The sequence below is a fragment of the Lissotriton helveticus genome, chromosome 9, assembly GCF_964261635.1.
Source record: "Lissotriton helveticus chromosome 9, aLisHel1.1, whole genome shotgun sequence".
In the NCBI taxonomy this organism is placed as follows: Eukaryota; Metazoa; Chordata; class Amphibia; order Caudata; family Salamandridae; genus Lissotriton; species Lissotriton helveticus.
In genome coordinates, this window is record NC_136070.1 from 1,042,950,414 (window position 1) to 1,042,976,184 (window position 25,771).

Genomic DNA, 25,771 nt, shown 5'->3' on the forward strand with positions numbered 1-25,771 from the left:
GAGAAGGGGCAGCTAACAGAGCCCTTTAAGATCAGGAGTGGAGTCAGGCATTTTCATTGATGGAGTATTGGGTTATCTTGACAGAGATGTGTGTGACCCTCCAAAAGTCAGCATGAGAAGGGCTAATGCCCTTCTCTTCGCTGACAACACTCTACTGATATCAAAATCTCCCCAAGTGCTCTAAGAGCTACTGAAGGATTTTAACTCCTTTTGTGATGAGTGAGGGCTGGAACTAAATGATAAAAAGACAAAGTGTATTGTTTTCTCCAATGGTGTTTTGAAGCTATTTAAGAGACATATGATAGTTGGGGGCAACTCCATCAAACTGCTGCTCACATTTGATTATTTTGGAATCTGGCTCCCCCCCAAATTTGCATTGGGCTACACAACTTGAGAAAGCTCATCTTTCACACATTCAGCAAACTTCGCATATAACCAAGATATATAGAAGAACTATGTCAAGAAAAGTGGCCCCAGCACTCAAAATTTACAACACCAAGGCCCTAGGCTCAGTTTTGTACATGGCAGAATTGTGGGGATGTGGGAAATTTGACAGCCTATCAGTGATTGAGCATCGTTTTATAAGATCTTTACTCAATCTTTCCACAAGTACTGCTTTAACCCCATCTTTCCTAGATTAGGTTCGAAGGAAGCTTGTCTACAAGATTGAGTGAAGACTCCTAATGTTTTGGCATTGGGTACGGTCTACTGAAGCACTCGCCTCCTATTGTGTGGGCCTCATGGATCTTAGTCCCCTTGTGCTAGCAAAATGTTCTGGTTGTGTGCCCCTAGGGCACTACTGAGGAAATTAGGGTGCTAAATGTTTTGGACAGACCTGGAGAAGATGGCCCAGATTTTCAGAGACAGGATCAGAGAACTTTGTGGGACCACTCACTTTCGCATTCACAGATTTTAAACCCTATCCCCAATACCAACACACTATTAATAATATTGACCCGGCTATGGCCCAATTTAGATACAAGTCACTTCCTATCAGGGTGCTCTGCAGCAGATGGCAATTCCAAGCACCACTTGATGGTCAGTGCCCAGCATGCAAAATAGGACCCGAATCCCTGTTTCATCTATTATTTGTTTGCCGTCACTACACAAATTTGAGATCTAAGTGGATTAATACCCTATGCAGGTGTATTGGTTCTAGACACCACCTAGTGGTGCTTCGAATTCTCAGCACTGACACTAGGAGAGTTGTAGTATTCGGCTTAGCAACATTTGTGATGCCCCTATGGATTCGATACTTGAAGTGTAATGTGTGTCTTTTTTACTTTATTCAATTGTGTATGATGGTTTTTGTACCATTTCATTCTTAGAGATGTATGATCTTAGGCCATTTGTTTTAATAGTTATGTATGGATTGGGTAATCGACTATGTTTTAAATGTTATAATTCAAAAATGACTGGTATGTGTGTTGCTTCAGGAACCACTGTGCACATACGGGTCTACAGACAATTAGAAAGGGTAACATCCCATTTAGCAACACTATTGTGAAATAGGCCATTTGTCCCTGTCCTCTTTAAGGAAGCATTGCTGTGTTTCACTGTACTTTACTGCTCTTTTAACCTTTTTGAAATCATGATTGCTATGTTTGTAATTATCCTATGAGATGCACTTTATAAAATCTAAGTGATAGAAAATAATTTTTTTGATGATGAGGATGATGAATAGGGCAAGTAATGATGGCAAAAAGGAGTGACAGATGGAACGAATGCAAAAACCAGAACAGTCCATACTATGCACTGGATGAAGTCAGAGATGGCAGATGTGTTATATAATCCCCTGAAGTGCCAGGTATGTGGCCATGGTAGACAATCATAATATGAGAGTCCATACAGAAGCAATGAGGAGTCACTCACAGGCCTGCACCGATATGGCCCAGCTAAAGTAACTTCTCCTTAATCATTGCTTGGGTGCCAGGGGAGTGATCCACAAAAGATGCCACTAAAGTAAAAGCTCTGTAGGGACCACCCAGATTTCAAAGGAATGCAACTAAGGGGCATATACGGGTTACTGGCAGCTCACATAAATGAGGTATAGGATCCATTCAGGAGCAGTAGAGGAGAAACACTTTACATTGCACTGCCATAAATGACCCAGTCAGCTAACATAAGTGATCCAAAGAGTCTGTTTTATAATTGACGAAGACTAACCTCCAGGAGCACCCCGGAATACCGAAGGATACACAGGTCATTGTACCGGCTCAGGAGTACTTGAATCATTATTGCATGACTCACATCATCTTTCATATATTTCCAAATTGGATGTAATTAGGTTACAGCACCTCTCCATACCAGTACCCTCAAGTGGGAATTACCCCAATCTCACCCTATCTCCTTTGCTATGCACCAAGACACTCGAGTGATCTAACGTACCTCTGTGCGACCACAGTAATCCCTTCTTGGCATTATCGCAATTGCCTCTTTGCTTGCCCCCTGCTATTACGCTTGACTAAAATTCCGTCAGGCATGTCATTTTTACGTCCTGATAATGAACTCAATATTGTTTCTACAGGATCGAAATGTTGTCGACCTTATATGCACCGTAAACACAATTGAATTAATTACTGATGTGTAACGCTGTCTCTACATATTGTTTGCTTGTTGCATTTCTTTATACAAGTTACAAGCATTTCTTATCCTGACTGAACCTTTTTCTGAATTTGTGAATTTCTGTTCATTTGTGTCTTTGTTATATATGTTGCGTTGGACGCAGGATTGTGTCCCACTTTATTCTTGTGTTTTCTGTGATTTTATACATTATTACATTTTCTGTCCGGCTGGACAGCTTTAAAATAGTACTGTATTCAGGTATATATTCATTGTTTTCTGTGGTTATCTCCCCTGTCAGGGACTATTTTGTAATTGTAACGAAGACTAACCTCCTGGCATACACAGGAGAAATGCAGATAGTAAATCCTCTTTCTACTATCAAAAAGCTCCAGTGGCTCTGCCACATAAGGGACCTAGCCACAAACCTAGGTAAACCGGGCCTCTGGAGAACTCCCGAAGCATCATGTGCCACGACATTGAGGCTTGAACTAGTCAAATGTTTCAGACAAACCAATCTAATGTCCCTAGAAGAAAGTGCCTCACGTGGTCGCTTAACAGCAGAATTTTTGCTAGTTAAAAATACTTACCGCAAGGGACAGTTTCTGAACTTCATTCAACCCCAACTGGCTAGGCAACTTTACACGCAATTTAGACTAGGGACATTCCCCTTACCAGCAATTACCAGCAAGTGGGTCAAAGAACAAAAGGGGGATTACCCTGTATGTAATTATAAGGTGGAGTCCAAAATACACTTTCTGTTCCTCTGTCCAGTCTATCGGTCGCCGCGCAAGTGCTGGTTAATACAACTCTGCAAAAACCTAGGCTTTGTGCGCTGCACAGAGGCCTACAGAGTTTTAAAGTGTGACACTCATCCACCAATACTCTTTGCTATATTCCGATTTTTAAATAGCATGTGGCACATTCGACGAGCTATTTTAAAGCAGAACCATGGGGCTGTAGAAATGCACTGAATTTAGATAGTTCATTAATTATATGCATGCTCTGGGTTGAGTGCCGTAGTCCCACATTTTTAGCTGTGTATTCATCCTTGAGTGCTGCTTTCCCCTAGCTTCTATCTTTTATCTTTTTAATCGGCTGATGACTGTATCACAAGCTTTTTTGTTACTGTTTGTGAGATTTTTAACTTAAGCATGCCCATTGGATAACTTGTTTAATATATGAATTTGAGAAATGTATAATTTTTTAACTACAAAATGTATTATACTTGTTTTACTGTGAACTGTACTTTGATGGCCCTAGTGGCCGAAATAAAGTCATTTGGATTGGATTGGAAATCCTCTTTGAAGTTTACCCAGGGTTGATTGAGGAAGAATATGCAAGCATGTGGTGGTTACAGGAAGCAAGGATTCCAAGATCACAATCGAATGAGCAGACCCAAAAACTGATAATCAAGACAAAATGAGATAACCATATTTTGGAAGTCACAAGTTAAATATATGCCCTTATGCTCATCTTGTAACTGACATCTATCTCTTTGATATAAGGAGTTGGCTGTGTCATCCAGATTTCAGATTTTGCTAGCTGGGCCCACCTAGAGAGATAAAAGGGTAAACCATGGCGTGCACTTATGAAGACCAGAGGAGCAGTAAAAGGCACATACAGGTTAGGATAAATGCCCATTTCAGTCCTCTATAAGTGACATCGAAGTAGTCTGCAGGGGGTACTGGTCACAAGCAGCCAGGATAAATTATATATCTACCCAAGAGCAGCAGGTGAGACTACCAGGACACTGAAGCTATAGCCTTCAGCTTGCCACACCTATGCTCTTTGGGATTTGAAAGCTGTTTATATGGCTCAGTTTTATCATTGCTAGGATTCTGCTGGTCAGGATGAATGTGTAATGATAATCACTGTGTGAAGTGGAGTTTCCTTCTGCAAGAGGGTGTGAGCTCAGGTGCTTGCAGCGAGTCCCACTTCTTCCACTGTGTGAAGTGGACTGAAATACTCCAGCAATGTATGAGGGCCTACAGACTTGGGATGGATAGGTCACTAGATGATTCTGTCACTAAGGATTTTGTGCTTCACTTTGGGATTGACTTTACAACATAATATATTCTGGGAGTTGAAGTCCAGGTTCACATCGTTTGATTCAATTGAACTAAAATAGTTTGAAACATATATATATTTATAAAAGAAAGTCAAGGAAGGAATATAGCATTCTTGGAAACATGAATTCTTCTGGTATCTTTGGGTATGAGCGGGGAGGTGTATATTTGTTCAAGTAAGGAGGCAACCCTGCTCCTCAGTCACTAAGGGAGTGTGTTGTGACTACAACTACACATAGGTATAGGTAACTGCCAAAGCCTTGCTTACTAGTCATTCCCATCTGTTCTATTTATCCACACCCCTCTCCCCCACCAGGCTGGGGTTAATTTGGAATTGCATTTGAAGTAGAGGAACAGAGGGCCTCCAGGAGAAAACACCTGTAAAATATCAGGTCTGGGTGTCTTCTCTCCACATGTTTCACATTTATCTTTTCGGTAAGCTCCATAGGAGATGTCTCCAAAAGACTTGCAATCCACAGTTGGCCTATAAATACAATTGTTGTTGTAGCGCAGGACAGGCATTTCACCTTTTTGATATCAGTGAGTACCGGGGATAAGGGGGTGTGTGTTCCTGTACTTATGCAGTGACTTCTAATTTGATTTCATGGCAGCCACCAGCAAGCTACTCCATGTAGGGTGTGTGATTAGAAGGTTGTTCTCTTTGTTCTTTTATCCTATTTGGGAAGTGTTTTCTACTGGGTGCAAATATGGTGTTATGGGACCCAGCGATAAGCAGACTGGTGGATATAGAGGTGTGAGCAATAGATTAGCAGTTTATAGTTTTCAGTAGGATAGCAGCTTTGAGAAGCTCTACAGGTCTCTTTATGAGACGTTGTCTGATCATATTAGCTGGATACTGCACTGAGTTATCCAACCTAATAGTTTAAAGTTTGTGGTCCTAATCGGAATGGTTGGAGGGATAAATTGTTACAGAGCAATGCCGGGATATTAATATCATTCGACATCAGAATGTCATTGCGAGACGTAAAGAAGCAGTCTCATTGTGTAAACCTTCATAAAAAACACTCAGGCCCCACAAGAAGGTCGAAATTCATTGGCGTATACATTGCAGTTGGCAGGAGACAGCCATTTATAAATAAGAAGAAAGGCAATACATACACCAAGATGAATAGAGGTTTGCTGCCTCTATGCCCTCCATGTGACCTCTGACCACAAAAGATCTATGGGTATTTTCTTTAATCCCTGTCTTATGAGGGTTAGAACATGTCCCAAGTTTAAAGGAACACTTAATCTTGAATGGTTTACAATACTGCACACTTTTTTACGAAATTGTGATTATATGTGTTGGGCATTTCTAAATGTAATGAAATCATATCATATCATGTATGCTGTGTCTACATTGCATTATTGTGATATATATGTAATTAGTCTTTTAAAATGTTGTTATATATGTTAATTGCACAAAACATAAGGTTGTGCAGATGTTCTTTTGAAGTAAAATCACTCAAATCAGAGAAAGATCATCCCCCTTCCTATATATGTCATGGTTTCCAACTCATGTAAAGTGATGGTTCAGAAGTCCATATGGAAAAAAGTGCTTTGTGGAAACCCAGTAGTCAAAGAAAAGTATAATTTAAATAAAGAATATGAAGTCTTAATTGACAATCATGATACAACTGATCGTGTATCGTGTTAGGAATCAGATTAATATTTATGGTATAGGGGGTACACTCTTTTTCATTACACTTTTCGAAAGTTGAAATTTTCTTGTCCTAACTAGTTGGTGCCTGCTGCCAGTGTTCTGGGTCACATGACACTACTGTTTGTGTAGTATTCCAGACAACAAGACAAAAGATCTTAGGTGTGGGCAGGATGGACCATCCTGATAGGATGCGTGGGGGCGGAGCACACACAAAGAAACCTAATCCAGCGTTAACAATTATAGAAGCCAGATACATTTTCTGCGCTGCTCTTATCATATTATGATAGACTCTAAGCCTGGAACGATATTCTACTTTGTCCTTGGGAGATTTGGTAAAACGCTATCTACGCTCAAGGCATTTACAGACCAATTTCCCTTGATGCAAATTCTCCAGAAACCACAGAGCTGGACCTCAAGTCATGGTAGACAGACAAAGCTGTATCCACATCTAAGTGAGATAAAAGCAGGGGAGCAAAGCCAGCCTCCATAAAGGTGATAGGGGTAACTGTTTTCCAGTTGTGTTGATATCTAGATAGAGGTTCCTTAGGGTTTCCAGGAACAGTTTTACGCAGGATGGAAAACCTGATTTAAGTAATGGTCTGACCAGGTGACAGGAAGAGGTGAGTCACAGGAGACTTCATGAACATTAGTAAAGATAAGATCCAACGTGTGTCCTGTTTTATGTGTGGGGTTGTACACTATGGGCCAGATGTAGGTAATCAGATTTTACCAATTCTTAAATACCGAATTTTACCGATTCGGTATTTAAAAATCGGTAATTGAGATGTAGATAAAAAATCGTAATTTTTTACCGAATCGGTAAAAATCGGTATTTGAATTTCGGAAAATACCGAATCGGTATTTACCGATCGGTATTTACCGATCGGTATGTCCAATGCATTCCTATGGGCCAAAATTCCCATAGGAATGCATTGGAAATACCGATCGGTAAATACCGATCGGTAAATACCAATCGGTAAATACCGATCGGTAAATTCCGATTCGGCCAGCAAACAAAAGTGAAACTTAACACAACAGCCAATCAGGTGCAACCACCCTCCTCCTTCCTGCCAGGAAGTGTGTACACAGGCAGCTGCAACTAATTAGAAGGTTCTGGAAAGGCAGTTGGAGCAGAGAGACTGGGAGCAGCAGCAGCAGCAGCAGACAGAGCTTGTGAATTTAGAAAACTTTAAAATGGAAAGCAGCAGGGAAACTGAGCAGGCAGAAAGGAAAAGAAAGCTAAAATTCAGTAGTACTGAGCTACAGGTCCTTGTTGAGGAGGTGGTTAAGGTACACCACAGACTTTTTGGAAAACAGTCCCTCACTGTGCCAGAAGCAACAAAAAGGAAAATATGGCTGGACATCTTAGATAAAGTCAATGCAGTGGGAGTGACCACCAGAGTCACTGAAGATTTAAAGAAGAGGTTTTATGACCTAAGGAGCCTCACAAAGAAAAAATTGGCTGATCGCCACAAACAGTCACAGAAAACAGGTGGAGGAAAAAACACTGCACCCCCCTCACCGACCTGGAGGAGCTGGTAGCCACAACCCTGGAGGCTGAAAGTGTCCATGGACTGGGAGAAGTGGACAGCTCGGCAAAATCTGCAAAACAAAAAGGTAAGATGCATGCATAGCAATCCCCCTCCCACCCCCATCCATCCCTCACCCCTTCCAGCTAAGTTACCCCAGTCCCATGGTGTCTGTGCAAAACTGTAGCAATGCATCATGGTACACGTAGTCAGTGAGTGAAAGACCATGTCACACAGCACTGTAACCAACAAGTAATTTAAATGATTGCAGACAAAATGAAGGGCAGGCAGCATGTACAAAGTGCAATGTTACATGTTTAATTGTAGTGGCTGTGACACATTTGCACCTAGCTGATATGTGCTCATATGTCCACAGGTCACACATCCAGAAGGCAGTCCGAGGAGGCAGAAGGCACGGCACCCCAGAGGGATGACAGTCAGGATCCAGGGCCCAGTGCATCCCAGGACACAGGTGTTCCGAGTGGGCAGCCACCCTCCCAAGAAACAGACATCATTGAGGAAATGCAGGGCTCCCCAATTCCTTCACAGTCACCACTATTGGTCTCATCACCAGAAATGCCTGCATCCCTTGAAGTAGTAACACCTGTTGCACACCCTAGCAGGAGGCATGTCGTTTCCCCACTGCTGGAAATGGAGATAGGTGCTGAGGAAATGGTGGGTGAAGACGCACAGAACTTGTCTCAAGCTGACATCACTGCCACACTGCAGCCAAGCACAGAGCCTGTAGCACCTACCACTAGAAGGCGCACAGTACAAGGAAGGGGTCTAGGTGCACGTGGGGAGGGGACCAGTGTCTTCCAAGGCCTGGAGGGATCCATGGTCAGGATTCAGAGGATGCAGGGCAAGGGCATCATGGCCTGTCAAAGACAAATGAGAAACCTGAACATTAACATGCAGGAAATTGGCAAGGGCATAAAAGAGCTGGTGGAAGTCAACAAGTGCATGGCAACAGGCATAGAGCAACTGTGTACTAAACTTGACTCTGAAATTGCTGCAAGGCGCAGGGACAAGCAGCGAGCAGAGAAATCCATACACCGCCTTGCAACAGCCACATCCCTGCTATGCAGGCGTAGCATCAATAGTCAGGAAGTCCTGACTAATAATAGCAACCAGTTGACAAGGGGCATAGCTGGAATGACTGGTGCGCTGGAGGCCCTACTCAATGCACAAAGTGCACGAAGTTCTGCTCTTGACGTGCCGGAGAGTGAAGCTAGCACCAGTAGGAGCAGCACAGCTAGCCCCCATGGCGTAGAGCCAAGGAGGAGCACCAGGCGACAGGGTGAGGCTACAGGCCAAACGCCCAGTGAACAGGCTGAGCCACAGACACCTGCCAGTGCAAAGCGTGGCCGAAAATGAACAGTTGTAACTATGGCCTACTGCCATTGGACATTTGAATCATAGTTGATAAAGTTTTATTTGCACATTTGTGCCATTTAAACCTGCCTAGTGACAATGTACAACTACGGTGGGTGAATTCAAGACCTGTCTGAGTGTGTTTGCTCACTGTGAGCATTGCTGTCAAATGCTTACTGTTGCACTTTTGTTCTTTAACATATCATAAAATATCTCATTAAACAGAAGCTTGTGCTTTCACTATTTCTTAGTGTCTTCACTTACTCAGAAATAGTTGCGTGTTATGTCATCACATCTGTATCTGCCATCACTTGGTGTTGACACTCCAGCAGCTTCTCTTTCAGGCACAGCATTGTCGTCGTCGTGATCCTCATAGTCATTTAACTCCACCTCAGTCCCCTTCTTAACAGCCAGATTGTGCAACATAGCACAGGCAGCAATAATCTTACAGCAGGTGATGGGGGTATACTGCCTTGCACCTCCGCTCTTGTGCAAGCATCTAAACCTGCTTTTCCAGATACCAAATGTTCTCTCAACAACATTGCGTGTGCGCTTGTGTGCCCGGTTGTATCTCCTTTGGCTGGGTGTTGAGGGGTTGAGGTAGGGGGTGAGTATGAATGAGCGGAGGGCATATGCACTGTCTCCTAAAATGAAAAGGAAATAATTTACTCACATGCATACATGTACTGCTTATTGCAATAGGTGTAATAGGTGTTGCACACTGTGTCTTACCTAGGAGGTAGCCTTCACCAAATTCCCCTGCAGTCAGCCGTGCATAGATGCCACTGTTCTGAAATATATATGAATCATGGGTACTTCCCGGGAATTTTGCAACTAGGTCTGTGATGTAGTGCTTTGCATTGCAAATCACCTGCACGTTGATGGTGTGGCTTGACTTCCTATTGCGGTAAATGTATTCTGTGGCAGCAGGGGGACAAATGGGGATGTGCGTGCCATCAATGCATCCGATGATATGGGCAAATCTTGCCATCTGGTAGAAGTCCGATTTGGTTTGAACCAGTTCAGCATGGGTGGATGGAAAAGAAATGTAATGGTCCATCCTATGCAACATGGCGTCAAGGAAATTGTAAAAAAAACCTTGAGAGGCTGCTCTGGGTCACCCCTCCCAACACAGCAACCACGCTCTGGTAGCTCCCTGACGCCAGCAGGTGGAGGCTGCACAGCACTTGTACATGTGTTGGGATTGCATGTGCCCTTGGGGTGGGGTGCTCCAACAGTGGTTTGAGGTTCCTGATGAGCTCCAAGATGGTGTCTGGAGCCAATCTGTACCTTTGAAGTATCTCTTCCTCTGTGAGCATGAACAGGGTCACCCTCTGCCTGTAGACCTGCTCCTGTCTCAGCCATTCCCTCTCTCCTTCCTCCCGTAGCCGTAGCCATCTTGCTATTACATAAAATGCCGCCATTGTGCAAACTGAATTGCATTTTGGGTCCATTTTTATAGGCTGCACCTGGTTACCACCTGATTTGAATCCATGGTAAATACCGACTCTTAAATACCGATTTGGGGGCAAAATCGGTATTTCAGAGCCTCCCTACATCTCAAACTTCAATTTTAACTATTCTTAATTACCGAATCGGTATTTTACCGATCGGTAAGTTTACCGATCGGTAAGTTTACCGATCGGTAACTTTACCGATCGGTAATTTCTCCAATTCGGTATTTTACCGATCGGTAATTTTACCGAATCTGTAAATTTACCGATTCGGCCTATTTTCAATCACCTACATACCGATCGATCAATACCGGTCGGTAACGGCCGAAATTCGGTATTTTCGGCCGTTACCGACCGGTAAAAGCCTACCTACATCTGGCCCCAAGTGTTTAAGCTCCAGTGATTCCAAATCTCACAGTGAGAGTTGGATCACACCTGGATTGTTGCAGTTTTCGCAATGATAGTTGAAATCAGCCAATAGAAGGTACTTTGCAGAGGCCAAGGCATAGGTTGCAATAAAATTAATTGAAGTCCTGTTTCATGCCAGGAAAGGTATAATAGCGCCCCTTTCCATGTTTCTGTGGCAGATAAAACTAGGGGTAGGCAGAGAACTCTGCTCCGCTGGCCGAGAGTGCAGATTTTTACCTACTCTGCGTTCCGCTGAGAACACGGAGTTTAGGCACAACTCTGACTCCACAGCGGTGCGGAGTTCTGAGTCCCGGGCCCCACCTTTCGCTCCCCGCCTCCACATTCTCTGATAAATATTTGAAAAAATACAAGAAATAAGACTTTAATAAAATACACTTACCGCGCACCGCAGTCCTACCACAACGTATGTATGACGTACGTATGACGTAGGGGTTTGCAGAGACCACGGAAAGGAGGAGGAGGGCAGCCTGGAGACGTCGCGTATAAAGGCAAATGTATTTTTTAAAAATCATATTTTTTTATTTAAAAAAATATTTATTAGGGGGTGGTGGAGGCGCGGAGCAGGGTTCCACAAAGTTTTTGCCCAACTCCGCGTACAGCAACTACGTCAGCTCCGCCTGGGACTGGATAAACCTATCTTAAAAATGCATATCTCTAACTAGCCAGTGCAAAGTGTGTCAATCAATTCAACCTTTAGGGGGTTGCGAAAAGCAATACCAATACACCCTTCTGGACGATCCCTCCATTCAGGTCTAATAAGAGAGGAGTGTTTAGGATTGGCTCGAGGAATGCAAGGGATTGCAGAGTTACAGAGCCAGGTCTCAGTAAAAAAACAAAGCTCAGGATTGGATGTTGGGATGAGGTCCCAGATTTCTAAAGCTTGCTAGGACATAGCTCTAATATTACAGACCAGCCCAGCAATTTCCCTATTCGAATCTACCTTGATATTGTCAATGCTATTTAAAGAACTGATGTCATTGGTCTGATTGGAAATTATTCCAGACAGCTGGGGGTGCAATACTAACAAAGGCAAATTATTCACAGGCTCAGACACTACTGAAGGGGAGGAACATTCAAATCTACATGCCCTTCAGGAGGTGGGGCCCTCATGAGATGGAAAAATCTGTCTGCAAATCCAAAAGAAGCCGTAGGCAGTGATGCTAACGAATCCCATATGCTTGAGTTGCCTAGAAGAATATTTCTTTGCCATAGGGAATAGAAAAAGGTGCGGACCAGAAAATGAAAGTGAAATTGGAAACAAGCAGCGGTCCTAGCGTCGTCCAGGCTCGGACGGGAGCAGACGGGCTTGCCTTCGGCACGCCGCGCCCTGCAGCTGCCTTTATGTTTGCCGGAACAAATGAGCCCTGAGTCTAGCCCGCCCGCCAGTCCAAGATGGCGGCTGTCCAGTGGCTCACTGAAAGAAAGAACAGCCCTACACCCAAGAGACTTTCCACAACAAAGGGGACACAGCCACGGCAGAATGGAGAGCGGTGAGGGCAAGTAAGGACACAAAAACAAAAATTAAAGGAGGGCATGAGAAAGACCATACTGCACACCATCACAAAATAAGGGAAGGAATGATTAAAAAGAAACCTTAAAATGAATTAAAAACCTGACCCACCCGCAAAGAACAAACAGATGTCCCCACCCAAGACAGCCAGGTAAGTTATAAACAGCCATAACGTAGCGGGGTAAGTTTAAAACATACCCTCGAGTAGCGCTACATGTCCACGCCCTGCAGCTGTCTTTATGCTTGCCAGCACAAATGAGCCCTGAGTCTAGACCCCCAACCTGTCCAAGATGGCAGAAGTCCAGTGGCTCACTGAAAGAAAGATCAGCCTAACACCCAAGATGCTCCCCGCAACAAACAGCACACAGTTGTGACAGAACGTAGAGTGGAGAGGGGAAGTAAGGACACAAAAATGAAAGAGGCGTGTGAGCAAGACCACAGTGCACACTATCACAAAACAAGGGCAGGAATGGTAAAAGGAAACCTAAAAATGCATTAAAAACCTGTCCCACCTCCAAGAAACAAAGAGATATCTCCAGATCGGTATTCAATAGCTCTTTCCAACTATAGACCTATTTCGCTATTACCAGTTAGATGGGGAATGTTTTGAGACAGTCCCTGGATGCGAATATTTAGGATTGTCACTAAATGATAAAATGGAGTGGGGTGCTCAAATCTAGAAGGTTTGTTTTAAACTGGCTCAAATATCAGGGGGGTTAGCGAACAAGCAGAGGAAGTGTGTACATAAGATGTTGGGGCCTGTGCTGGAAATATATAAGGCACAGGCCAGAGGAGCTACTTTATATGGGGCGTAAATTTGGGGTTGTTGGCTAAGATTGAGAACTCATTTCTTAAACAACTTTTGGGACTTCCCAAAAGCACACCACTTCGAATGGATCTTGGAGTTAGCCCAATTGCACTGGAGATCACCCTCAGACCCTTGCTATACTGGTGCCACCTATGGATCTCCCCAGAGCTATCTATGTATAGAGAGGAACTGAGGGAAGTGGCAAACCTTAACAGAGCAAGCAAAATATTTTGGCTCACTTATATTAAGAACTCTCTGATATCCACTGGAATAGGAAACCAATGGGATATTGCTGAAGCAAGATGTCCGTTAACTCCTAGGAAGGTTTTGATAAAGAATTTCAAGGATTATAATCTCAACCTACTACTGAGGGGTCCCAGGATAGACACACTTACAGCATCTTTCCTAGAAGTTAAACTGCAATACAGCTTAGAACTTACTGTAGACGATATACAGCCTTCCCTTGCCAAAAAACTATATTTGCAGTTTAGGTATGGTACACTTCCCCTACGTGCTGTCACTTATAAGTGGAGGGGGGGGGGGCAGTTCCACAAAAAATTGTCTGACTTGTAATAACTGTACGGAGACTGACCTACATGTACTAATTTTTTTCTCAGCATATAAGGAAGTAAAATACCGCTGCGACAACAGCTGTGTAGGAATCTTGGAACTTCCCACTGTTCACAGGCTTTTAGGATCCTACAATATGATAGTAGTATGCCTATTGCATATTCAGTGTCCCGCTATCTGTTTTCAATGTGGTGTATACGCCGAGCAGTTTTAAAGAAAGAGAAAGCTCAATCAACTCATCGTACTTCCTCATTATGACCCGAGGTTCCGGCTTTTTAATATATGACTTTGTATATCATGGCTGAGATACTTATATTTTTTTAGGATATTTATTATACCTCACAACTTTTGTATTGATCAAATATTTGAATGTATATGATCATTTTTAATGTTGGAAAATCTGTACTGATTGTACTGTATTTTTTAATGTTTTATTTGTGCTTTTATGGCCTTATTAGGCCGCAATAAAGTGTCTCTTGACTTGACTTGACTTGATTACCTGTACTTGTACCTAGCCCCGTATTCAACAGCTCTTTTCAACTATAGACCTATTTCACTATGACCTGTACTTGCAAAAACCTTAGAAAGGTTTATTAATAAACAACTTTCTGCCTTTCTTGAAGCTAACCGCATCCTGGACATCTCGCACTTGGGTTTTAGAGAGCTTCACAGCACTGAGACCGTGCTATTGGCTGTGTCAGATAATATCAGGCTCTCCCTCAATGTGGGAACTCTGGTCATGTTGGTACTGTTGGATTTATCAGCAGCATTTGACACGGTCTCCCACTCTATTCTTACTCGCAGGCTTCAGGAGGAAGGGCTATATGGCAGAGTGTTACATTGGCTCATGGACTTCCTTGCCCACCGAACACAACAAATCCAGTTGGATTCTTTCAAGTCGTGACTGATGCATATGGACAAGGGGTCCCCCAGTGACCGTGCCTGAACCTTACTTTGTTTAACATCGATATGGCATCATTAGCTCGAATCGCTTGAGCCTGCGGTGCAGAGATCATGTCATTTGCAGATGTCACACACCTACTGTTTTCCTTTAGTCCTGATCCTGACATGGTGAAGAGTAAATTCACAAACTGGATGATTGAAATCGCTGTCTGGAAGAGTAACAACTGTCTCCAATTAACCAGCAACAAGACAGAGATCATGCTTTTTGGTAAGGCTACCAAGTTATGGTCAGCTGATTGGTGGCCCGCACATCTTGGTATGGCTCCAGCACCTAAGCAATCTTGGCATGAGGCTGGATCACTCACACTCCATGAAAGATCAAGGCAGCTTCACCTGCGGCACATGTTTTGCTACCTTGAGGCTTCTAAAAAAAGCCCTGCCCTGGCTTCCTGACACCGCTAGGAAGACTCTTGTTCAGGTTCTTATCACTAGTCACCTGGACTATGGGAATGCCTTGCTGACCTCAGTAAATGATACCTAGCTGTCAAAACTGCAGGTGGTCCATAATACTACCCCACGACTAATCTATAAACTTCCTTTGCGCTCGCCTTCTTCTTCGATCCTTAGAAAGCTTCATTGGTTACGTATTAAGATGTATGTCCTCTTTAAAGCTGTTTGACACACAAAGCTCTCAAAATCGCGGCCAGCATATCTGTTGTCCCTGCTAAATCCTTTTCCTCCTTCTAGACGTCTGAGCTCATAGGACAAGGCGTTTTTGGTGATTCTTCGCATCCACACCTGAGGATATAGGGGCAGATCGTTTTCCTACACTGCCCACTACCATTGGGACAAACTTCCTTTTGGCCTTTGCTCCTGCCCTGACTTCCCTTCCTTCTAGAAGGGGGTTAACATTTAGCTATTTTAGATTTTCTCCTTCTCTCATGCAGCTCAGCGTCGGGATGCTCCTTTGTGAGTGATTTGTGTATGATATGAAGTGACTAAATAAATAACACTAGTCTTTTGTGACCCTATACTTCTTGGAGCCTTGAAAGGGGAAGAAGGCACTTTCCAGAATCAGATGTGGGGGTACCCTAGAAGTTTCTCCCATGTCAAAGGTTGGCACAAAGTATGATTATCGTCCCCTCAGACAAACTCTTCAGTTCACTCCTGGACCTGCGGAGGACTTCAGAACCCCCAGAGTACTGCCCTGGTGCTTGAGGCCTGCCTTGTTTCTCAGAGGACTGCCCTGCTACCACAAGAGAACTGCTCTCTTGCTTGAGGCTTGCCTTTTTTCTTAAACATGGGACTAACAGAGTGACTCCAAAGGCCAGTTGGTTGGCCACTGTGTGAGTTACAGGGAAATAACAACTCCAGAGACCTTGAACTATGCACCAAAAAGGCACAGATGAACCAACAGGAGTCTGGGACCTACCTGCTACCCGATTCACCCAAGGTGCATTACCGGTCAGCCTGCCTTCACGGTAGCTCCCAATACGTTTTCTCAGCAGCATCAAATCCTGCTCAGCGGAATCTCAAACGATGGTATCCGGCCTCATTAAGCCCTCTTCGGACACAGCTTGCAGCTTGTCCTACTGGAGGTTTTCGACTTGCAAAAAGTTGTCAAAGTTCGAAGGTAAAAATCTTGAGTGATCCCGATGACAACAGGCTTCCCATCAATGATGACAACATCCTTGGCCCAAGAGTCCTTCTCGGAGCTTTTTCACACCGTCGTCGATAGCTACTCTGAGATTTCAACCCGCACTCCCCTAAATTGATGGCTCCTCCTCGGCCACAGCATATTACCATGCCCCCCTGAACTCTACCTTCTCCTGGACTTTCCCAGAAATGTAATTCAAAAGTAAGCCAATAACAGCCAATCCACTTGTGTATCTAAACTGTGCTCCATCGCAATCGGCCTTAACTTTTGACTTTGCCCTAGTCTTGCGCAACCAGATACCTGGGGTTGGCATTTTGATCTTTCAGGTGCTAGATTTCGCTAAAGTGTTGAAAATTCATGATTCCAGTTCTAATGATTGGATTTCATTTGATTTGGTGTCATTTTATTCATTAATATGTATATTGAGATTTTTCTTGTGTTGTGTTTTCACTATATTACTGTTTGAGTGCTGCATAAATATTAACACAGTGCCTCTAAATTAATCCTGATTCCTTTTGTGCCAAGCTACCAGTGGGCTAAGCACAGATTAATTTAGTGACTACCCTGTCAATCATTGTGGCTGTTGCTCAGGAAAGGTTTCCATCCGCCTCAACCAATAACCCAATTTCTTACGATAGTTCTTTAAAATATACTTAGAGAAACTTTGACTCATCTAATTGAGTACCACTTGTGCTAATGGCAGTTTGTCATACGTTCCAGTTTACAGGGAATGATTCCATGGGAATATATGTGGTACTATTTCTGTAATGAAGAGTATGTTCACTCTGTTTTTCACATTCCACTCGTTATCTCCAGTATGCAGAAAGAACACTTGTTGCATATTTTTCCCTGCATTTGGCAAAGCATTTGTGCATGCAATGAATGTAAACAACATTTGTGAATGTCTGTGTTTACATGTGTTGGCAAATTAAAGCCATACCTTCTTGGCTTTGCCAATGTTTGTAATTTCAATTACATGCAGGCCATTAACTATTCATATTTATATTTTTTATATTAATATATTTATATTTTTGTTTATCCAAAACAGGTAGTCAAGCTTAAGACGGCATCATGAAAGAATATGTGTTTTTGCTCTTCTTGGTTTTGTGCTCTGCTAATCCATTTAAAAAGTCCTCACAATTCCCAGCAAAGAGCTCAAAATTCGTAGTGATGAACGATATGATGCTAAATGATGAGGACGACGACGATGATGACAACGACGACAACGATGACAATAATTCTCTCTTTCCGATTAAAAGAACAGTAACCATGCGTCCTACAAAACCTCCTAGAGACATGCTACCAGAGTGTCCCTTTGGATGTCAGTGCTACCTCAGAGTCGTTCAATGCTCAGATCTAGGTAAGACATAACACGAAAAGTTCTACTTGAATTTTTTTTGATCCAGCTCTGAAAGCTGAGCACACAATATAATAATGAAAATAATTGTTTTTCATGTAACACGGCACACCGGCTGTGTGCCCGCTATAAGCGCCAAGACGCCTCGGCATTAGTGCGCTTTAGAAATACCATCAGTCAGTCAGTCAGTCATAAGCACTATAGATAACAGGGGTACATTACAGGCATGCACCTGATATGAAAAGTGCTCTATAAATGCAAATGCAATACAATACTATTACCTATTTTATTGGTCCCCTTGTGCTCTGTATACATTTACATAGCGCAAGTTATGTTCTATGTCAGACCCCGTTCGGTGGACCCCGGGTAGGTCAGGGACTACTGCATCACAGCTGGGGCGGGTCAGGGTAAGTTGGCTCTAGAGTTCCAGGTTACATTCTACTATGGCTCTGCAAACTTGGCCAAGTAAAACCCTTTCAGGATTTTAGTCTCAGTGGTAGTGATGGCGAGCAGTCACAGACCTCTCAGGGAGGTTAGTGTCTGGGTACTCGGGCTCAGTGCTCAACACTACACCCAGCAGCCCAGAAAGATGATTGATCAGCCTGGTGCTTCTATTTAGAAGCACCAAAAATCACACTACTACAGACTACAACCACATTAGTTACTTAATATGCTGGTAAAAATCCATGCATTTCAAAGTGGGATTCCAATCTAGCCACTCTACCTATCCCATATCTCTCCCTCTGTAACTGAGGTCTGAGTGTTTTGTGACATGGTCTCTATATATAGGTGCAATGCTCCTCCGCCTCTCCTAGCAGAAAGTCTCTCTGTTGGGCTCTTGGCACAGATATTATCTAACCTGTTTCTTCTGGTGCAGCACTGGGCAATGCTGGGTCTTTCCACTGTGGTGAGCAGAACTTGTAGACTTAGCATGCAGCAGTCCCGTTCAAGGTGTGTGGCTCATAATCATACAGTGAGCCCGTGGTGGGCCATGGCAGGAACATAGACTTCTGACATTGGTACTCTTCCGTGCCCCAGAATTCAGTCATTACAGGTGTCTTTCATTACTCCGGTGAGTGTTTATCAGTCTTGCTAGGGCTTCACTGGAGAGAGGTGGCTGGCAGTCCTTTTTTCAAAATGTGGTGCTCCTGCACCACTAAAACATTTCTTGTTGCTATGCTGCGGCATGCTGGCAGAATTCGATTGGTCAATGAGTTCTTTGTCACCACAGCTGCCAAGTGCTAACTTCAGTATACGATGCCTCGAGACACTGGCGTAGCTGTTTCGAGTAGAGATCACCCCAGGGACTCTTGTGGGTAGTACCAGATATGCTACTTACAAGGAGTACCTTGGTGAGTACAGCAGGATTGCAGTCTTTACTTCTTCAGTGGTAATGACCCCACAGCAGTCTCTTTCTTGGATTTAGTCAGACTGGACACTAGTACCTTGGTGGCAACGACGGGGTAACTTGGGGAGGATACACAGCACACTTCTAACTTCTGAAAGTGTTGTGTCTCCTCCATCTGGAGCGAAGTTGGATCAATGATCCTGATCACGCCATTTACACAGCTCATCTTGCAGGGTCGGTGCACTCATTTCCTCCCACTCAGGCAAGACTCCTTGGCTCCGAGGACAAAAGAGACTCCAGGCTTAACCACTGGGAAGCTGCTTGTCAGGCAGACTCCAGTCTTAATTGCAGAGTAATTATCTGGGTATCCTGAGGAGCACCCTCGCCTCAGTTGAAGAGAACTTGGAACTGGAACATTAAGTGGTTTAGCAGCTTGTAGGCAGAGTTAGCAGACAGGAGATTTTTTTTTTTATGCCTTTGCAGAACCAGGTTGGATCAATTTCCCTTTCATGTGTTCTTTTCAGACAATTGTCCAGACTCAGCCTGTGTCTTGAGTGATGCTCCTCACAGCAGGGCTAGCTCAAGTGTGGAGCACCCACCACAGAGGCATACAGAGGTGTGAGAAGTTTTTATCTTGACTATCAAGAGCCACATTTGATAGTGATCAGGAAAAGAGACAACATGCTGATCCCATTTTAATTGACCTTTCATACCCTGACACACATACTGTAGTGCCACCCTCCAACCCTGTCATCCATCAAATTGAAGTCTAGACTAATTGCCAACCCTCTGTATCAGAAATGACCTAATCAACTTTCTAAAGGAAAGCCTGTCTCTTAATTCCCCACGTCAGCAATACACTTCCACTGACCGGGATAGCAACCTCACCTCCATCTTGTGCACATGAACAGCCCAGGGGCTTCCAGAATGGTACCAACAGTCAAATGTCACTGTGGTTGACTTAGGCACTCTTGCACTGCATACCAACTCCATTAGCATGCATTCATATGTTCAGGTGCACTGGATCTCAGTACTGGGTTTCTGGATTCTTGTTAGCAGCAGAACATTAGGTGAATGGGCCAGTAGGTTGACATTCCCATGATGCAGGTAAAAAAGCCTGGTCATACTATGCTTACCACAAGAAACAGTATGCTGCCACCACTGCTCTACATGTGTGAAACCTGTGACAGGGATAGTAGTCCTGCTGTCACTGAGAAGGTTTGCTTGGTGTTTCCCTCCAGGTCGAGGACAAGTCCAAACCCATTATAAGCAAGTATAGGTATAGACCTTTGCGCCCACACTATATTAGAGGGGCAGTTTGAGCATGCAGTATAGGGACTTGATGGCGTACCATACACAGGACCTTTCCATCCCAAGACTCTCTCTGAGTTGTCTTCATCATACCTCTGCAGGAAGGCTTTACAAATAGGGGTCTTTGTATGGATGAATCTATAATCCTGTGAATTGACAAACTAAAGTTCTTGAATGCATGCCAAATACCATTTTGTACCTTGCTTTTATAGGTAAAGGTCGAACTCAACATATCTAAAGACTGTCTAGTCTTTTCTTTCAGCCTTTTTAAGAGGCAGCTAATGTGTAAGGGTGGGCGGAGTACGTGAAGTGTCACTCCGCTGGGTCCCACAGATAAAAAAAAAACTCAGTGGAACTACGCTCCACTCTTCTTTGCTCCATTCCTTTTCACCCTCCCAAATCCCACTCCCAATTTTTTAAAAATAAGAAAAAAAACACTTACCTCCTCTCTGGTTTCTCCGGCTGCCCTCCCCTTCTCTCCTCCTCACCGCGATTCCCACTGGTCAGAGTCAATCGCAGAAAAATAAGATGATATAAAAACAATATTATCATGTTAATTTTCTGTGATGGGCTCTGGCTGACAGTGCGTTTGTTTGTGGCGAGGGGGGCATAACAGGCAGGAGTGGTGGGCACTTAGAAGTGCAAATCCAAGTTCGGCCAGCTGTCTCAGCCCAGCCAAACAGACATGCGCACTTCGATTTCTCCAACTCAGCTGTGCCCACAGCCGAATTGGAGAAAATCTGCAGGCTCCCAGGCAGTAGAGCTGCTCATACCAATCCTGGTGATGCTCTCGTATCATTAGAGCAGCATCGGGATTGGGTGAGGAGCCTGTACCTTCCCAGAGACTGCTGGGAGTCAAGCACCAAGGTGGCCACACGTTTTTAAAAATATATTTTTCCCCTCAATTCCCCTGTCCTTCCCCCTAGCCCCACCCCCACCACCCCATTTTCGTTGTGCAGCGGCCACCACTAAGATGCCCTGTTGCCTATTCCTGCTGCTGGCAATATGAACCTCAAGGCTGCAAAACAATACCTCACGGTGCATGGAAGAAGAGGCTCTTTTTACAATATGACAAAGCACTTACGTGTCTCAATAGAATCAACGCACCAAACTTACGCCAATGAAGGAAAACAATCACATCACTCTTTCGTGGAGGCAGAAACTTGAAAGCTATATGAAACTTCATGCCTTCTGGCCCACTCTTATAATGACAATGAAGTAGTAAACTCTTAGTGGGCTTACACCACTACTATATATGACTGCATTGAGAAAGGCACCAGGAAGAAATTCCCAAAAATGATTTGCCTCTGGTACTATTGTAAACACAGCTTTCACTATACTTCAACCGCCTGACAGTACTGAGTTGTATGTGTCATCATGTATTACTTGATATTTATACATTCTGAATAATATTTGAGATTTTGAAATCAAATTTTTATCTAAATGCAGTTTAGACTGACATGCTCACATTTTCTTTTCTAAACACCTGACAGATTTGATCTCTATTCCAAGCAAAATACCACCCGATACCCGACTATTAGATCTACAAAACAACAAAATCAGAGAAATAAAGGAAAATGACTTCAAAGGACTCACATCTCTTTATGTAAGTTCAGTTTTGTTTATAGAGTAGTTTTCTGACAATTAAATCATTTCACCAGACACTTGTTAATATTACCACTTCTAGATCAATAAACATTGCATAATGCTGCTGAGTTGTTTCAGTTATAACCTTGTTTTTAGCTTTTTTCGCTCTCAAACACTACGTATTTTCTGTCTCGTTTTTAGCTCTGACACATACTACTTACTGGTCAAATATTTGTAATGATTTTAAATATATAAAGGTGTGGCTGGTTTAAGTCAGTGAAATTGGTGATAAATTCTAAATAGGGCACCGAAAGAAGGGGAGGGTAGAGTTAACTTGTACGCTAATAATAGTTATGTTTTGTTTGGAAAATTTGAATACAATATATTTTTGGACATGTCAGCCGCATTTGGCACGGTAAGCCAGGTCATGTTGGTTGAGAGACTGGAAAGCATGGGGATTAAAGGTCGAGCCTTGCAGTGGCTACGATCGTACCTGTCCGGAAGACAACAAGCTGTATCTTTAACACCGTTTATATCGGACATGTCCCCAGTACACCACGGCATGCCACAGGGCTCGGCAATGAGCCCAATTTTGTTTAACATCTATTTACGTCCTCTTTTCCCCCTTATTAAGTCTTTTTGGGTAGACCTGTTCAACTATGCGGATGACACTCAATTGATATTCTCCCTGGAGGGGAAACATGCGGTGTCTATGGACACCTTCCAGGAGTGTATGTGTCAAACTGCAAGTTGGCTCAGGAAAAACTCCCTACAGCTGAATGGGGGAAAACTGAGGTGGTGTACTGTCCAGCTACCAGAGAGTCCCGACATCTGCCGATAGAATTTAAATTCACTCCGGAGGATGAACCTTTGGTTCCGGATAAAGTGGTACGTAATCTGGGAGTTATGGTTGACGAAAATCTTCAAATGGACATACAAGCCAACAAAACGGCCAGTGTATGCATTTCTCTGCTACGAGTATTGCGTAAGATCCTTCCTCTACTCCCAGAAGACTCTCGACTGCTGGTAGTGAGAAGTGTAATATTGAGAAGGTTGGATTATTGCAATTCCCTATATTTGGGAGCACCACTATATATTGTGCAGAGGCTACAGAGGGTGCAGGCAGTGGCAGAAAAGCTGGCGCTAAACAGACAACATGGGTCCTCTACGACACTGGCGTTAAAAGATCTCCATTGGTTGCCCATTAAGGAGAGAATTTATTTTAAATCTCTCTGCATCGTGTATAGGGCAGCACATGGACAGGGAAATGTGCAAGAAATGTTTACTTGGTATAACCCAAGGAGGCAGCTCCGATCATCAAATACCAATCTGATTACAACTACCAGATTTAAGAAATCCCGGAAGGGGGGTAGAGCTTTCGGAGTACTTGCCTCACATACCTAGAATGAGCTGCCTCTGAATCTTAGGCAGGAAAGCTCATTGATTTGGTTTAGGAAGAGCCTGAAAACCTGTCTCTTTCCAAGGAATACCTATTAGCTCTGTGGGTATTGACAATTGAGTTTGCTGTCTTGATGTTATTTATTATCCAAGTGCCAGGATACCCGTAGGGTGGCAGTTTTGCGCTATATAAATTCTCATTCCATTCCATATAGTCCAGTGGTGATACACTATTGGATGTGGAGATACTGATTTCATAAATGAAAATCTTCATTAGTCATTTGGTCTTCTAGAATCGTGTTGGAAATTTAGAGCTTGTACCACACACTGTTGATTTATTAAATCAGTGAACTGAATTTCACATTGCAGTTTTTCTACACTTCTAGATAATTGTTTCATCATGAAATGTAATTGAGAGATGTTTTACTGAGTCTTTAATCCTTTATATATATATATTGAGATGTCATCAGTGATGTCATCAGTGATGTCACTGACCATGTCATGAATGATGTAATATGTGACATCATCAGCAGTGGATTGCGGGTGCGCGATATATAGTTAGCGCAACTAACTATATATGCGAATTTCAATGGTTTTGTGCGAGTAAAATAAGGTTTTGTAAATGCTAATCCCTAACTATATATGGTCGATAACCTATGGTTTTTTCAGTGAATTTTCGTGGTTTTGTAAATGCTAATTCCTAACTATATATGGTCTCTAACCTATGGTTTTTTCAGTGAATTTCAATGGTTTTTTAATAGCAAATATCAAAAGCTGTCGAATGTCAAGTACGTGGTAAGTAAAAATATTTTCGTGTTTATGCACACTGATCTGCTTTGAATGCTGCCCCCCCCTCATTTCTATTAGGAGTACTCTCTCTTTGCAGATAGTGAAGGGTAGTTAACGCAGGCCTTTGCCCCCGTTGTAATCCGTCGTGCCTGCTTCTCTCTCCATTTGATTGATTGTTATCCAAGCATTTACTGTTTTAGAATTGGTTCTCTTTGGTTCATTCTCTATTTACAAACAAGCACAGAGTCGCAATACTCTGTTTAGTCTTTGCAGATAGTGAAAAATCGTGTAAAAAAACAAAAGGAATCGAGCAAAATCAGTAGGCCACTAATGGGATCTCTTTTTGACCTCGCTAAAATAGAAACATTAGGAACAACCCCTCATGAGAAATACGAAACTAGTGAGATGAACTGAGCTCCACACCATGATGGCTGCAAGACAGCTCGGCTCCGCCACCCACCCCGCCCAAAATAACGATAAACTCTATGCAAATATTACAAATATATACAACACACCAGCAAAGTAACAGGGTAAAACATTTTATTAAATAACTATTTACATAACTATTTTATAGTTTTTGTTGCCCGATCCGGCTAGCTCAATCGATCGAGCATGAAACTCATGCACTCTGATAGTTCAAAGTTTTGAGGAGTGCTTGTTAGACTGTCTGAAGCTTATTTGCACCTGCTACAGCTTCACTATTCTCAATGTAAGTGGGGGCTGTTTGAGGACGTGACTGCATTTGAAAACAATGTGATGCGGTGCCTCCCTGAACCGCTTGACGGAGGCCCCCGAGGGACGGTGTGATGGCGCGGACTCGGAGGGGGCGCTTGGCTCCGGCCCCCTCCCCAAGTCGTGTTGCCCTGGTGTGGCCTGAGATCGCCCCCGACATAGGTGGCCGGCTCCCGGGGTCAAGCGGAACTTTTTGCCTTTTGGTGACTCTTCCATTCTTGACCTTGTCCCACAATCCGTTTGACCTAAAGACACGCTGTAGTGGGGCGCCCCTTTACCGTTTCACTTGCCATTCCGCCCGCTTTTGCTACACTGTGCCTCTTCCGCTATTCAGCTGTTTACCGGCCGCTCTTGCGACTACAGCGTCTCGCTCACCATGTAGTTGAGTTGCTCCCGCTCTTGCACTGCAGCGATAGGCGGCTGCCACAGGACTCTCAAAATGGCGGCCGGCTCTTCAGATTTGGGCGTGGTCCACTAAAATGGCCCTGCGACACCTTGGAACTCGGACGCTTGTCTGCTAGGGCTTGGGCTCCATTCTCGAAAGCGTCCCCTCAGCCTTGAAGATTCTACAAAAGTCTTGGGGGCCCCCGACTCCCACAGGCTTCTGGTGGGGAGCGGCTGCCATTTTGCTCATGGAATGGCCACGACGGAGCTACGAGATGGTGGTGCTCTCATGCTGACGCCAGCTTCAGTCTGAAACATCCAGAAACACTGTAGACTA

At 43.6% G+C, this 25,771-nt stretch overlaps 1 protein-coding gene across 3 annotated transcripts in view; it reads left to right on the plus strand.

The window, feature by feature from the left end:
* Window positions 1-25,771, plus strand: part of ASPN (asporin) — a 199,372-nt gene that overhangs the window by 71,126 nt on the left and 102,475 nt on the right. For all 3 annotated transcript variants that reach the window (XM_078661389.1, XM_078661390.1, XM_078661391.1), the window contains exons 2-3: window positions 17,577-17,888; window positions 22,038-22,150. In XM_078661389.1, the coding sequence (XP_078517515.1) occupies window positions 17,600-17,888; window positions 22,038-22,150 (402 nt within the window). In that variant the 5' untranslated portion in view covers window positions 17,577-17,599. The remainder of the gene's footprint in view (window positions 1-17,576; window positions 17,889-22,037; window positions 22,151-25,771) is intronic.